This window comes from Oncorhynchus gorbuscha, linkage group LG21, assembly GCF_021184085.1.
Source record: "Oncorhynchus gorbuscha isolate QuinsamMale2020 ecotype Even-year linkage group LG21, OgorEven_v1.0, whole genome shotgun sequence".
NCBI lineage: Eukaryota > Metazoa > Chordata > Actinopteri > Salmoniformes > Salmonidae > Oncorhynchus > Oncorhynchus gorbuscha.
In genome coordinates this window covers 26,297,925-26,311,700 of record NC_060193.1, presented here as the reverse complement: position 1 = coordinate 26,311,700, position 13,776 = coordinate 26,297,925, and the positions used below count along the sequence as shown (strand labels likewise).

The 13,776-nt window shown below is 43.7% G+C and overlaps 1 protein-coding gene across 3 annotated transcripts in view; it reads left to right on the top strand.

Moving 5' to 3' along the window:
- LOC124007724 (DENN domain-containing protein 4C-like) overlaps window positions 1-11,679 on the top strand; it is a 75,016-nt gene extending 63,337 nt beyond the window's left edge. For 2 of the 3 annotated variants that reach the window (XM_046318448.1, XM_046318447.1), the window contains 11 exons: window positions 1,277-1,481; window positions 1,710-1,813; window positions 5,151-5,326; window positions 5,713-5,892; window positions 6,159-6,339; window positions 6,770-6,880; window positions 7,189-7,326; window positions 9,530-9,647; window positions 9,848-10,001; window positions 10,112-10,176; window positions 10,315-11,679. In XM_046318448.1, coding sequence (XP_046174404.1) covers window positions 1,277-1,481; window positions 1,710-1,813; window positions 5,151-5,326; window positions 5,713-5,892; window positions 6,159-6,339; window positions 6,770-6,880; window positions 7,189-7,326; window positions 9,530-9,647; window positions 9,848-10,001; window positions 10,112-10,176; window positions 10,315-10,451 — 1,569 coding nt within the window. In that variant the 3' untranslated portion in view covers window positions 10,452-11,679. Of the gene's footprint in view, window positions 1-1,276; window positions 1,482-1,709; window positions 1,814-5,150; window positions 5,327-5,712; window positions 5,893-6,158; window positions 6,340-6,769; window positions 6,881-7,188; window positions 7,327-9,529; window positions 9,648-9,847; window positions 10,002-10,081; window positions 10,177-10,314 lie in introns of all 3 variants that reach the window. The other variant, XR_006833998.1, reaches the window with a different exon arrangement.
- The last annotated feature ends 2,097 nt before the right edge of the window (window positions 11,680-13,776 follow it).

The window sequence follows — 13,776 nt, the reverse complement described above, 5'->3', positions numbered from 1 at the left end:
ATATGTTACCAACTTCCAAATAGACATATTGAGCAAACAACATTGTTTTACAATGTAAAACAAGAGAGAGGCTTTTGACACGGGGCCATCGGCCACCGCCGGTGATTGAGCTGCACGTCATCGGGTGAGTCAGTGAAACTGGAAAGCTTTTTCAGGACTATAATTTCGTCCTCGTGTTGTACAATGTGTCTCCGCACACCTAGGCCTAGGCTAGTGATAGATTCAAGACAAGGTCGTCTTTATTGATCTCAGATTCTCGTCAGCTTCAAAGTAGACTATCATTTGTGAGGTATAAAAAAAGAAGAGAAGAATGAAGTCTTCAGTCGTCTGAAATGATGTAGAATTGCATGCGGTGTGTTTATAGAAGGCAAACATTTTCCCAGATCCTAGGCTACAGAACGTTATCTCCATGTGTGCAACTTCTTCAATCGCCTCTACTGCTCTATGCCTGTACCCGAAAGCCAGGATAATGCATGCAATGCTTTATTATAAAGGTGATTTTTATATATTTTGTTTTGCATTCCGATACCTTCCACTGGTGCTAGGACCCTTGTTAAGGTCAACGGCATCATGAACTTTACCAAGTACCAGGACATTTTTTGCCATAAACCTTGGCTGCTAGTGGACCTCCCAGCAAGACAATAACCACAAGCACACATCAAAATACACAACATTGGCCACAAAATCAACATTTTGCAATGGTCATCTGTCTCCAGACTTGAAACCCATTGAATACGTGTGGTTTGAATGGAAGAAGGCAATCCATACACGCAGACGCAGATGAATTCTGTATGGAGGAAACTCCCTCCCAATTTGTTCTCCCATCTCATAAACCATTTAAAAAAAAAAGGTTTGGTGCCTTTGAAATCGGGTGTCAATAATTTTGACCCCTACCTTTTTTGATAAAAAAAACATTGACTTGTTAAACAAAATCTCTTTCTCCAAGCAATTGTATAAAATAATTACATTTCCCCACTTTGTTTTTAGCATAGAATATACCGAAGTATTTTAATGATTTACTTTCTACAATTATTTTTGATAATCTGTATCAAGTGTCTCAATAATTTTGGACCCCACTGTAGATACCACACTGTAAAACACCAGTATATACAGGACAATGATGTAAGACTTTGACTTTGCAAGCAGAGCATCTCATTTCACAGGTTCATCTTGCAAAGCATATTGCAGAATCCATTCAGTTTTGTACAAGTGAGTGATATGACCATTCACAATCGTTGAGAAGTTTACATTTGGCCTTATTTCCTCCTCTTCCCAGGATGAACTGGGCCCCGGCTATAGGGAAAGGGACAGTTTCCCTGCCAGGCTGGATGAGTCCATGCTGTTGGGGGGTGGAGGAAGTGACAGTCCCACCCACAGAGGGCCCACCCAAGGCCTGGTGTCCAACGGCCTGACCCAGAGCAGCACCAGCCTGGGCAGCAGCAGTGGGAGCAGTGACACAGGGAGAGGACCCCACTCCACACGTAAGCATACACAGCTTATATAAATAAAAAAGTATGCAGGCACACACACACACTGTTTACGCATGCACAAGAAGACAAAACAACGTTACCCGTACACCCATAAACACACTCACAAGATGTGTATGGTTGAAAGTGTGTTGTGATTGTATACTGTGTGTGTGTGTGTGTGTGTGTGTGTGTGTGTGTGTGTGTGTGTGTGTGTGTGTGTGTGTGTGTGTGTGTGTGTAGACGTGACTCCAGGAAGGCCAGGCAGAGGTCCAGACTCTGAGAGGTCAGACCAAGGCTCCCACCACACCAGCTCCTCTAGTATCTACCAGAACTGTGCCCTTGAGGTGAGACTATCATACTTTATATTTACAGTTGAAGTCGGAAGTTTACGTACACCTTGGCCAAATACATTTAAACTCAGTTTTTCACAATTTCTGACATTTAATCCTAGTAAAAATTCCCAGTCTTAGGTCAGTTAGGATCACCACTTTATTTTAAGAATGTGACATGTCAGAATAATAGTAGAGTGATTTATTTCAGCTTTTATTTCTTTCATCACATTCCCAGTGGGTCAGAAGTTTACATACACTCATAGTATTTGGTAGCATTGCCTTTCAATTGTTTAACTTGGGTCAAACAATTCGGGTAGCCTTCCACAAGCTTCCCACAGTAAGTTGGGTGAATTTTGGCCCATTCCTCCTGACTGAGCTGGTGTAAGTGAGTCAGGTTTGTAGGCCTCCTTGCTTACACACGCCTTTTTAGTTCTGCCCTCACATTTTCTATAGGATTGAGGTCAGGGCTTTGTGATGGCCACTCCAATACCTTGACTTTGTTGTCCTTAAACCATTTTGCCACAACTTTGGAAGTATGCTTGGGGGGTCATTGTCCATTTGGAAGACCATTTGCTACCAAGCTTTAACTTCCTGACTGATGTCTTGAGATGTTGCTTCAATACATCCACATAATTTCCCTTTCTCATGATGCCATCTATTTTGTGAAGTGCACCAGTCCCTCCTGCAGCAAAGCACCCCCACAACATGATGATGCCACCCCTGTGCTTCACGGTTGGGATGGTGTTCTTCGGCTTGCAAGCCTCCCACCTTTTCCTCCAAACATAACGATTGTCATTATGGCCAAACAGTTCTATTTTTGTTTCATCAGACCAGAGGACATTTCTCCAAAAAGTACAATCTTTGTCCCCATGTGCAGTTGCAAACCGTAGTCTGGCTTTTTTATGGTTTTTGAGTGGTTTCCTTACTGAGCGGCCTTTCAGGTTATGTCGATATCGGACTGATTGATTTGCGCTGTTCGCACCAAAGTACGTTCATCTCCTTCCTGAGCGGTATGACAGCTGGGTGATCCCATGGTGTTTATACTTAGATGTCATAACCGACTTGCCAAAACAATAGTTTGTTAACAAGATATTTGTGGAGTGGTTGAAAAACAAGTTTTAGTGACTCCAACCTAAGTGGATGTTAACTTCCGACTTCAACTGTAAGTGGCTACCGTACTCATTATATGGTCTCACAAAGACTGAGTCAAAGACGGAGTACATACAGAAAGTATTCAGACCTCTTTTTCTACCTTTTCTTACGTTACAGCCTTATTATAAAATTGATTAAATCGTTTTTTCCCCCTCATCAATCTACCCACAATACCCCATAATGACAAAGCAAAAACTGATTTTTAGAAATGTTTGCAAATATATACAAACACAAAATAACTGAAATATCATATTTAAGTATTCAGATCCTTTATTCAGTACTTTGTTGAAGCACCTTTGGCAGCGATTACAGCCTCGAGTCTTCTTGGGTATTTGGGGAGTTTCTCCCATTCTTCTCTGCAGATCCTCTCAAGCTCTGTCAGGTTGGATGGGGAGCGTCACTGCATAGCTATTTTCAGGCCTCTCCATAGATGTTCAAGTCCGGGCTCTGGCTGGGCCACTCAAGGACATTGAGACTTGTCCCGAAGCGACTCCTGCTTTGTTGGCTGTGTGCTTAGTGTCGTTGTCTTGTTGGAAGGTGAACCTTCGCCCCAGTCTGTGGTCCGGAGCACTCTGGAGCAGGTTTTCATCAAGGATCTCTCTGAGGGCTTCCCGGGTGGAACAGTGGTTAAGGGAGCTGTACTGCTGCGCCACCAGAGACTCTGGGTTCGCGCCCAGGCTCTGTCGTAACCGGCTGCGACCGGGAGGTCCGTGGGGCGACGCACAATTGGCCTAGCGTCGTCCGGGTTAGGGAGGGTTTGGCCGGTAAGGAAATCCGTGTCTCATCGTGCACCAGCGACTCCTGTGGCGGGCCGGGCGCAGTGCGCGCTAACCAAGGTTGCCAGGTGCATGGTGTTTCCTCTGACACATTGGTGTGGCTGGCTTCCGGGTTGGATGGCGCTGTGTTAAGAAGCAGTGCGGCTTGGTTGTGTATCGGAGGACGCATGACTTTCAACTGTCTTCTCTCCCGAACCCGTGCGAGAGTTGTAGCGATGAGACAAGATAGTAGCTACTAAACAATTAGATACTACAAAAAAGGGGTCAAAAAATAGTTAAATGTTTGTTTCATCAGAACCTTGTTTCTCATGGTCTGAGAGTCCTTTAGGTGACTTTTGGCAAACTCCAAGCGGGCTGTCATGTGCCTTTTACTGAGGAGTGGCTTCCGTCTGGCCACTCTACCACAAAGGTCTGATTGGTGGAGCGCTGCAGAGATGGTTGTCCTTCTGGAAGGTTCTCCCATCTCCATAGAGGAACTCTGGAGCTCTGTCAGAGTAACCATCGGGTTCGAGGTCACTTCCCTGACCAAGGCCCTTCTCCGATTGCTCAGTCTTGCCGAGCGGCCAGCTCTAAGAAAGAGTGTTGGTGGTTCCAAACTTCTTCCGTTTAAGAATGATGGAGGCCACTTTGGTCTTGGGGAACTTCAATGCTGCAGAAATGTTTTGGTACCCTTCCCCAGATCTGTGCCTCGAAAAAATCCTGTCTCAGAGCTCTACGGACAATTCTTTCGACCTGGCTTGGTTTTTGCTCTGACATGCACTGTCAACTGCGGGACCTTATATAGACAGGTGTGTGCCTTTCCAAATCATGTCCAATCAATTTAATTTACCACAGGTGGCCTCCAATCAAGTTGTAGAAACATCTCAAGGATGATCAATGGAAACAGGATGCACCTGAGCTCAATTTAAGTCTCATAGCAAAGGGTCTGAATACTTTATTTTTAATACATTTGACAAAATTTCTAAAAACCTCTTTTCACTTTGTCATTATGGGGTATTGTGTGTCGATTTAATGAGGAAAAATAATATTATTTAATCCAATTTAGAATAAGGCTGTAATGTAACAAAATGTGGAAAAAGTCCAGGGGTCTGAATACTTTCCGAATGCACTGTACAGTATGCTGTAGTAATCTGACAGTTCATACGTACAGGGTGCTATAGGCTCATAATGGACTGTGACCTCTTTCTATCCGTAACCGGTAAGTTTGTTACTTAGTCAAGTAGCTTCAAGTAGCCTATGCCAGGTGCATCTGTAATGTTTATCTCTCTCTCGTGTGTGTGTGTGTGTGTGTGTGTGTGTGTGTGTGTGTGTGTGTGTGTGTGTGTGTGTGTGTGTGTGTGTGTGTGTGTGTGTGTGTGTGTGTGTGTGTGTGTGTGTGTGTGTGTGTGTGTGTGTGTGTGTGTGTGTGTGTGTGTGTCTAGGTGCTGATGTCCAGCTGCTCCCAGTGTCGATCCTGTGAGTGTCTGGTATACGATGAGGAGATCATGGCGGGCTGGACGGCAGACGATTCCAACCTCAACACCACCTGTCCCTTCTGCCGCACCGCCTTCCTGCCCCTGCTCCACGTCGAGTTCCACGACCTGCGCACCACCACAGCGTGGGTGTTTGTCTGTCTGGGCCATGAAGTATACACTTGTATAATAGTGTATTCAATAAAACAGGATGTGAGATTTTCCATGCTAATGTTTAAATTATACTTACTAGTTCATGAAGAACTCACTAAATGAAGCAGAATTTTGTTGTGAGACACGGTACAATTCAAATTAATCCGATTACATGTACAAAACCAGACAATTAAGCACATTTACGGAAACGGCTACATAGGAAGATGCGGTGGCGAGCTTTGACATGGGCATTAAATACATTTTAACCTGCTACAATTGGACATACTTCATTATCTTCGTCTAAGTCATTCAAATGTTTCCATGTGGCTGGGATGTGTGTGCTCTTCCCCTGTTTCATTGTGTGTGATCTCACCTACAGGTTCTACCTGAACCCCAGCGCATCAGGAGACAGTATCCACAGCCAGCAGGCCACAGCTACAGGCTCCACCGAGAACAAGGTAGGGGCTGCAATGGACACCCCGACCCCTGGCCTCATCAGCTTCCCAGAATCTGAGGACCCAGGAGAGGCCCCGGCAAGCCAGACTGCTACGCACAAGAGGTCGGTTCACAAGAAGTGCCTGTCTCAAAATAACACATCATTATTACCTTTTATCCTTCATCTGATTTGGTGCCTTCTATTCAGTAAATCAAAGGGTTAACGTGTACCCTAATGATGCTAATGTGTAGCTAAGCGAACTTGTTCATCTGTCAATTGAACTGTAAGAACTGAAAAATGACAAGCTGAAAACTCGACTTGGCTCACTCTTGCTTGACATTTTTCTGTTGTTCTCTGTCTCTGCCCTCTCCTGTCTGTCTGTCTGTCAGTTTGATACCGGAGCCGGCTCAATCGGATCCCCTGGGCCTGCTGGAGCACCAGGCAGGGAAAAGGGGAACGTCTCTGACACGCAGCAACAGTGTGGGCGGGCCTCTACAGAGCCTGGTTGCCCAGAGAGAACCAGGACACAGCGTGTCCACCACCAGCCTGCCCTGCAGCCTGACAGAGATGGTGAGTGTCCTTAGAATGTCCCTGCAATCCTTCCCTCTCAGCGCACCAGGGCTTGAGTCAATTCAATTTCAGGTCAGTGAATTCGGGGTATAAAATTTAAATCAATTCAACGCTTATGAATCGAAAATGAATGATTGTTGTCTGTATGTGGACTTTCATTGAAATAGAATTTACTCTGAAACTGGAGCACATGTACAGGCCATGCTTTTCTATGCTATTGAGAAAGCAAAGAGGTTGTTTACACAGTGCTGTCAAACCACATTTGTCAAAATCCAGAAATAACATTTCTTGGGATACGTAATCAGTGGTCACTGTTGGTGTGAATAGGTGATTCACTGTGTTTGTGGGTGGGAGGCAACAAAGGTTAAATTTATGTGGATGGTCAGGAGTTATGCAACTGACTAAAGTGCTGTGTGTGTGTGGTTCTCAGGATGGCCTGGGACAGAAACGGCCCAACCCAATGCCCGTGTCTGTGCCCTACCTCAGCCCCCTGGTCCTCCGCAAAGAACTAGAGACCCTACTGGAGAATGAGGGAGACCAAGTAACACACATTTAACAGATATTAGAATATTTTCAGAAAGAAGCAATATTACAGGACAGCAATATGGGGCCCATAGATTCTCACATGTAGTATGATTTACAGTATGTGGCATTGATGTTGAAGGGTCCCTGTGTTTTTAAAAATGTCATAAATGTAGCTAGCTGTTGTATGTGTCCCTTGATGTTCTAGTCATTTGTCGCCTTCGCTGTTGCTGCTTCCATTTTTATTTAACTGTTAATCTTTACAGATTTGAACATTTAGCTGTAGTATCGCTTATAAAGCACAGTTTAATTGTTTTTTTCCATCAGGTCATCTACACCCACAAATTCCTGAGCCAGCACCCCATCATATTCTGGAACCTGGTGTTTTATTTCCAACGCCTGGACCTGCCCAGCTACCTGCCTGGCCTCATCCTCACCTCGGAACACTGTAACAATGGAGTACAGGTACATAACCATGCAGAACTCACACACGCTACTCATCTACACAAATATTCACACACAGCTTACAAACAGTGCTCTCTACTCGTGATCACCTCAGAGCGACCAGCCACCATGAACCTTTATTTAACTAGACACGTCAGTTAAAAACAAATTCTTATTTACATTGACCATCTACCGGGGAACAGTGATTTATAACTGCCTTGTTCAGGGGCAGAATGACAGATTTTTACTTTGTCAGCTCGGGGATTCGATTCAGTAACTGGCCCAACGCGCTAACCACTAGGCTACCTGCCGCCCCTGTTAAAGGTCATGAACTATCAAAATCATGTTTTTCATTAATGATGGTATTTGAAGGGAACCAGATCAAAGTATGAAAAATGACTGTTGCTTCTATGTTGATAACGTTTGATCATAAAGTTACTGGTCTCCTCCCCCATGTCAAACACTTGGACTCATTATTAAGGGGACAAGGTGACATCACCGTAACTCTCTTTTTAATACACCAATGGTATCATGCTATTCTCTTACCTAATTAAAATCAGTACTGCCTTGTAACCAATATCGGAGAAGACATGGTGGTTTATAGCTAGCTAGACAGCTACTCTACTGGTGCCAGCAAAAATAATGTAAAGTTTACACTGTTCATCTATGGCAAAGACACTTATGTTCCCCCTTTCATCTGTGTCTGGTGTTGGCTAGTTACTGACTCGCTAGGTTTTTATCTGTGTCTGGTGTTTGCTAGTTACTGACTAGCTAGGTTTTTATCTGTGTCTGGTGTTAGCTAGTTACTGACTCGCTAGGTTTTTATCTGTGTCTGGTGTTTGCTAGTTACTGACTCGCTAGGTTTTTATCTGTGTCTGGTGTTTGCTAGTTACTGACTAGCTAGGTTTTTATCTGTGTCTGGTGTTAGCTAGTTACTGACTAGCTAGGTTTTTATCTGTGTCTGGTGTTTGCTAGTTACTGACTCGCTAGGTTTTTATCTGTGTCTGGTGTTAGCTAGTTACTGACTCGCTAGGTTTTTATCTGTGTCTGGTGTTAGCTAGTTACTGACTCGCTAGGTTTTTATCTGTGTCTGGTGTTAGCTAGTTACTGACTCGCTAGGTTTTTATCTGTGTCTGGTGTTAGCTAGTTACTGACTCGCTAGGTTTTTATCTGTGTCTGGTGTTGGCTAGTTACTGACTCGCTAGGTTTTTATCTGTGTCTGGTGTTGGCTAGTTACTGACTCGCTAGGTTTTTATCTGTGTCTGGTGTTAGCTAGTTACTGACTCGCTAGGTTTTTATCTGTGTCTGGTGTTAGCTAGTTACTGACTCGCTAGGTTTTTATCTGTGTCTGGTGTTAGCTAGTTACTGACTCGCTAGGTTTTTATCTGTGTCTGGTGTTAGCTAGTTACTGACTCGCTAGGTTTTTATCTGTGTCTGGTGTTGGCTAGTTACTGACTCGCTAGGTTTTTATCTGTGTCTGGTGTTGGCTAGTTACTGACTCGCTAGGTTTGTATCTGTGTCTGGTGTTAGCTAGTTACTGACTCGCTAGGTTTGTATCTGTGTCTGGTGTTAGCTAGTTACTGACTCGCTAGGTTTGTATCTGTGTCTGGTGTTAGCTAGTTACTGACTTGCTAGGTTTTTATCTGTGTCTGGTGTTAGCTAGTTACTGACTCGCTAGGTTTTTATCTGTGTCTGGTGTTGGCTAGTTACTGACTCGCTAGGTTTTTATCTGTGTCTGGTGTTGGCTAGTTACTGACTCGCTAGGTTTTTATCTGTGTCTGGTGTTGGCTAGTTACTGACTCGCTAGGTTTTTATCTGTGTCTGGTGTTGGCTAGTTACTGACTCGCTAGGTTTGTATCTGTGTCTGGTGTTAGCTAGTTACTGACTCGCTAGGTTTGTATCTGTGTCTGGTGTTAGCTAGTTACTGACTTGCTAGGTTTTTATCTGTGTCTGGTGTTAGCTAGTTACTGACTCGCTAGGTTTTTATCCGTGTCTGGTGTTTGCTAGTTACTGACTCGCTAGGTTTTTAGCCAGCATGGAACAAAGGGGGGGGTCATTCAAAACTCAGACGCAGTTGTCATGTCAACACATCTGTCAGTGCTGCTGTGAACCGCATCACAGCCATGAGAGAGAAAGTACTTTTCAGAATGACTGTTCAGGACCTTTACAGCAGTGCAACAGTAGATAACAGTGTGTCTGTATTTTCCATTCACTATGTCCACAGCTCCACCAGACATCCCTGTCTCAAGACAGTAAACAGGTGTATGTTCAGCTGCTGTGGGACAACATCAATTTGCACCAGGAACCTGGGGAACCCCTCTACCAGAGCTGGAGGACCCTGAGTGACTACCCACTCTCTCACACATACATAGCTCTCATACATCTAATCAAGCAATCATCCTCAGAGCACTGAGCTGTCTGTCTGTGTCTTATTTGATCATATTTGATAATGGAACACAGTTTGAGTTGACAGCTAATGAATAGAGCCATATATGTAAAAAAAACAATTATTCTAATGTATTGAAGAATCTCTGTTTCCCAGTGGAGAAGAAGGGCACCCTGGCCCCCACTGACTACCAGGAGACACGGACCCTCCTCAACAGCATCGTCCGCAGCATCCAGACCAACGACGTCTATGGCCCCATCAACCTGCTTCTCCGGGAGGTCAAGAGGAACCCAGAGGTCAAACGCCAAAGGTCAGTCCTCTAAAGCTTATATGTGGGGGTGACACATTTATGAGCTAATTTGATGTGAACTTCTCTAATGTAAACTTTAGATTTTGATCTATTTATTGGTCTCTTATCAGGGGTATCTATCGAGAGATCCTCTTCCTGGCGCTGGTGGCATTGGGACGGGAGAACATTGACGTCGGTGAGTGAACTGCATGACACAACCAGTCTTTTTTTAAACCAAGACATGGATTTGGGTAATTCCAATCATTCAGTGTCTTGTTCCTGAGTTTAATGAGCCAAATGATTCTGTTTTTTTTCCCCCTTGTCTCCCCAACAGAGGCTTTTGACCGTGAATACCGCCTGGCCTTTGATGAGCTGAGCCCAGAGCAGATCAAGGCCCTGCATAAGATCGACCGGCCACCCAACACCAACGTCCAGTGGTGCCTCAAGTGCTTCGGTGCTCCAGTCATCTGATTTGGCCACTGCTGCCATCTGCTGGACGGTCTGAGGACCTCACACACTGGAGAGAAGCAGACAAGAGAAAGGGGGGAAGGAACTTGATGGGTGAGGGTGTAAGGGAGAATTTTTGCACCTTCATATTGCCCAAAGATGGTACTTTTTTATCCCGAAAGTCCCTTTTGTTGTTCTTTCCCCGCGGGCCGCTTGTATTGCATTGTTATTTATGTAAATACTCTGGAAGGTAAGGAAAAGAGAGCCTTGTTTATCAATCAAATGTATTTATAAAGCCCTTACATCAGCTGATGTCACAAAGTGCTGTACAGAAACCCAGCCTAAAACTCCAAACAGCAAGCAATGCAGGTGTAGAAGCACTATACATTAACTGAACCGTTAAGCTTGTATGATAGCAAGCTAGCTACAGTAGCATGGCAGGAAGGGGGGACACCTACTATATAAAATGGTGTGTTGAGAATGTCACTTGTACAGTGTTAGTCCCTTTTATGATCGAGTATGCTTTGTCTCTCACTGCCTAGTCCTGAGTGGCCTTGCTCCATCTCTGTCCTATAGCCCCAGGATCTGACCCCAACACCCCTGGCCCTAGAACCACTTTGTAGTATTCTAGCAGGTGATTTACCCATGGACAGAATACTGATCGTCATTGATGTGCACTTTTAGAAACGGTAGCTTGGTTGTCTTTTTTGTACATATTTTTCTACATAGGAGATGCCTTGATGCTGATAATGATTTCTACAGATTCAGTCTTCACTATTGTTGTTGTGGGTGTTTGTCTTTGAATGCAATTCATTATTGAGAAGTAGATTTCTCTCGTTTTGTGTGTAAATAAGTGTTGGAGATAAGTTCGAGAACATTCCAGAACCCTGCAAACGTGTCTTAAAAGAAAAGCCTGAACTAAATGTTTTATTCTTACAACATCGACATCCCAATGGGAGAGAAAAGGAATCCGTCGCAGCATACTCAACCTAGAATGTTTCAGGTTTAGCCACTAGCCATTTTGGGGCTAAAAATCAAATGTAACCATGAATAGGAAGGGAACTGAGATGCCAAACTACTGAAGTGCAGCTCTTTCCTTCCATGCCTTGAGCAAAAGACGAGAGCCGTTCTGTCACAGGGAAAGAAACCACGGTAAGTTACTGCGGTGCCTCAGTAGTAGTGACAAGTCCAACATACAGTTAAACTCTTATGGTAATATATGCTTTCATGTGATTAAAAATCTGCTTGTGTACATGCTTGGGTTACTCCATAATATATCGACAGTATATCTGACTGACATAGAAATATCCCTCCCTTTGAAAGCTTAACCATCATGAAGCATTGTAGTTAAGGAAGATAAGCTAGCTTTTAAAGGTTTACATATTAGTGAGGTCTGCCTTAACTCATTTTATCCCATCTCGTTTTCCTTTCATTGTGAATGGAATATCAACTTTGAGCAGCAGAAGAGACTTTATACAGCTCATTCAAACCGGAGAATTATGCCCAAGTGCTGACCTAGGATCAGGTCTACATCTGTCCATGTAATGTTTATTATTTGAAAGGCAAAACTTATCCAAGCTCAGCACTCCTACTATAAGACGCTTTAAGAAATACGGACCCAGATGACATTACATAAAGTATCATAACGGCTCTACACACCACGTTGTAGGTGGTCCTTTCTAGATACATTTACATTTAAGTCATTTAGCAGACGCTCAAATGGGAGAGTCACACAGAAGTGTGAATACTCTCTATGTAAAGTTGTCAGATTGCACTGCTTAGATTAGTATGTGATTTAACCCCAATAGGGATCATCTGTTCCAACATCTTTGAGGTCAAACATCAAACTTTACCACCGCAGAACCTAAAACCAACTGTTTTATTATTAACATATGGACAACAGAACATGTATCAAGCCAATCACACTGGTGTTATACATTTGATAACTAACTTCTTATATCGAAGCGATTCCATCATATGGCATTTCCTGTTGGCTAAAAGCTGTGCTTGATGTGCTCGTCAGAGGATGTATACAAAATGGTTCAATCTACCGTCCTGTGGAATGCATGTGACTGTCTATACACTATTGTACTGCAATAAATGAGTTGTGACCTGATTCAAAACAAAAACCTGCCACTAGTGATGCATTTTTATACAGTAGTCAATGCATGGGTTTGGGGACAATTACGCCTACTCTTCAACATTTGCATTAAGGGCGTACTTTTTGCCATCACAACACCAACACAATTCTGGAGAAGTTCCTGAAGAATGAATGATTTAAAATTGTTAATTCATTTTGGCTTCACACAAATGAATGCACGTGGAGGATTATCATAAACTGAATCAGAATATTTAACATATTACTCAGTTCCCTCTGATCTGCAAATAAACACATCTTACAAGTTCTTCTACTCTGCCTGGCACAGGATGCTATTCTATTTTGCAAAGGGACACTGACGTGCCATTAGCCCAAACCCTAAAGGCTGGATAGACGGGCTCAGAGAACTTGGGTCAATGTGCTACAGGAGACACTGTAAAAGGCCAGCTGACCAGTCCAGATACAGTCCCAGTTTGTTGGAGGGGACAGGTATGGCAGTGCTCGTCATATTGTGCCAGGCCATGTATTGGTCATCAGCACAAAGCAGACTCCAGGACTTGTCATTGTGTCCAAGGAGGAGGTCGTAGTGCCTTCCTCTCCTGCTGACCTCTTTGTATGCTATTCCTATATAAGTTGAATACTTGTTCACCTCCACCTCCCAGTAACAGCGTCCAGTCAGTCCCTAACACCTGTGCAGGGCGCTCAAGACATGGTTGCATTTCTCCCCGGGTGACTCTTCTCTCCTCAGACAGCAAGAGCTCTCTGTGTGCCGTGTTTTGGTCCAGTGTCAGCTCACGGGCATCTAATAGGAATGACAGATGAGAAATTAAGAAATACAAATATTTCTATTCATATCCATTTAAATGACATATACTGATCAAAAATATAAACATGCAACAATTAACATTTTTACTGTTACAGTTCATATAAGGAAATCAGTCAATTGAAATAAATTCATTAGGCCCTAATTTGTGGATTTCACATGTGGGCCTGAGAGGGCATAGGCCCAATGAATTAGAATGAGTTTTTCCCCCACGAAAGGGCTTTATTACAAACTTCTCAGTTTCATCAGCTGTCCGGATGGCTGGTCTTGGGTGTTACCACCGGTGAAAAAGACAGATGTGGACTGCTGTGTTTACACGTTGGATGTACTGCTAAATTCTCTAAAACGACGTTGGAAGTGGCTTATGGTAGAGAAATTAGTATTAAATTCTCTGGCAAAAGCTCTGGTGGACATTCCTGCAGTCAGCA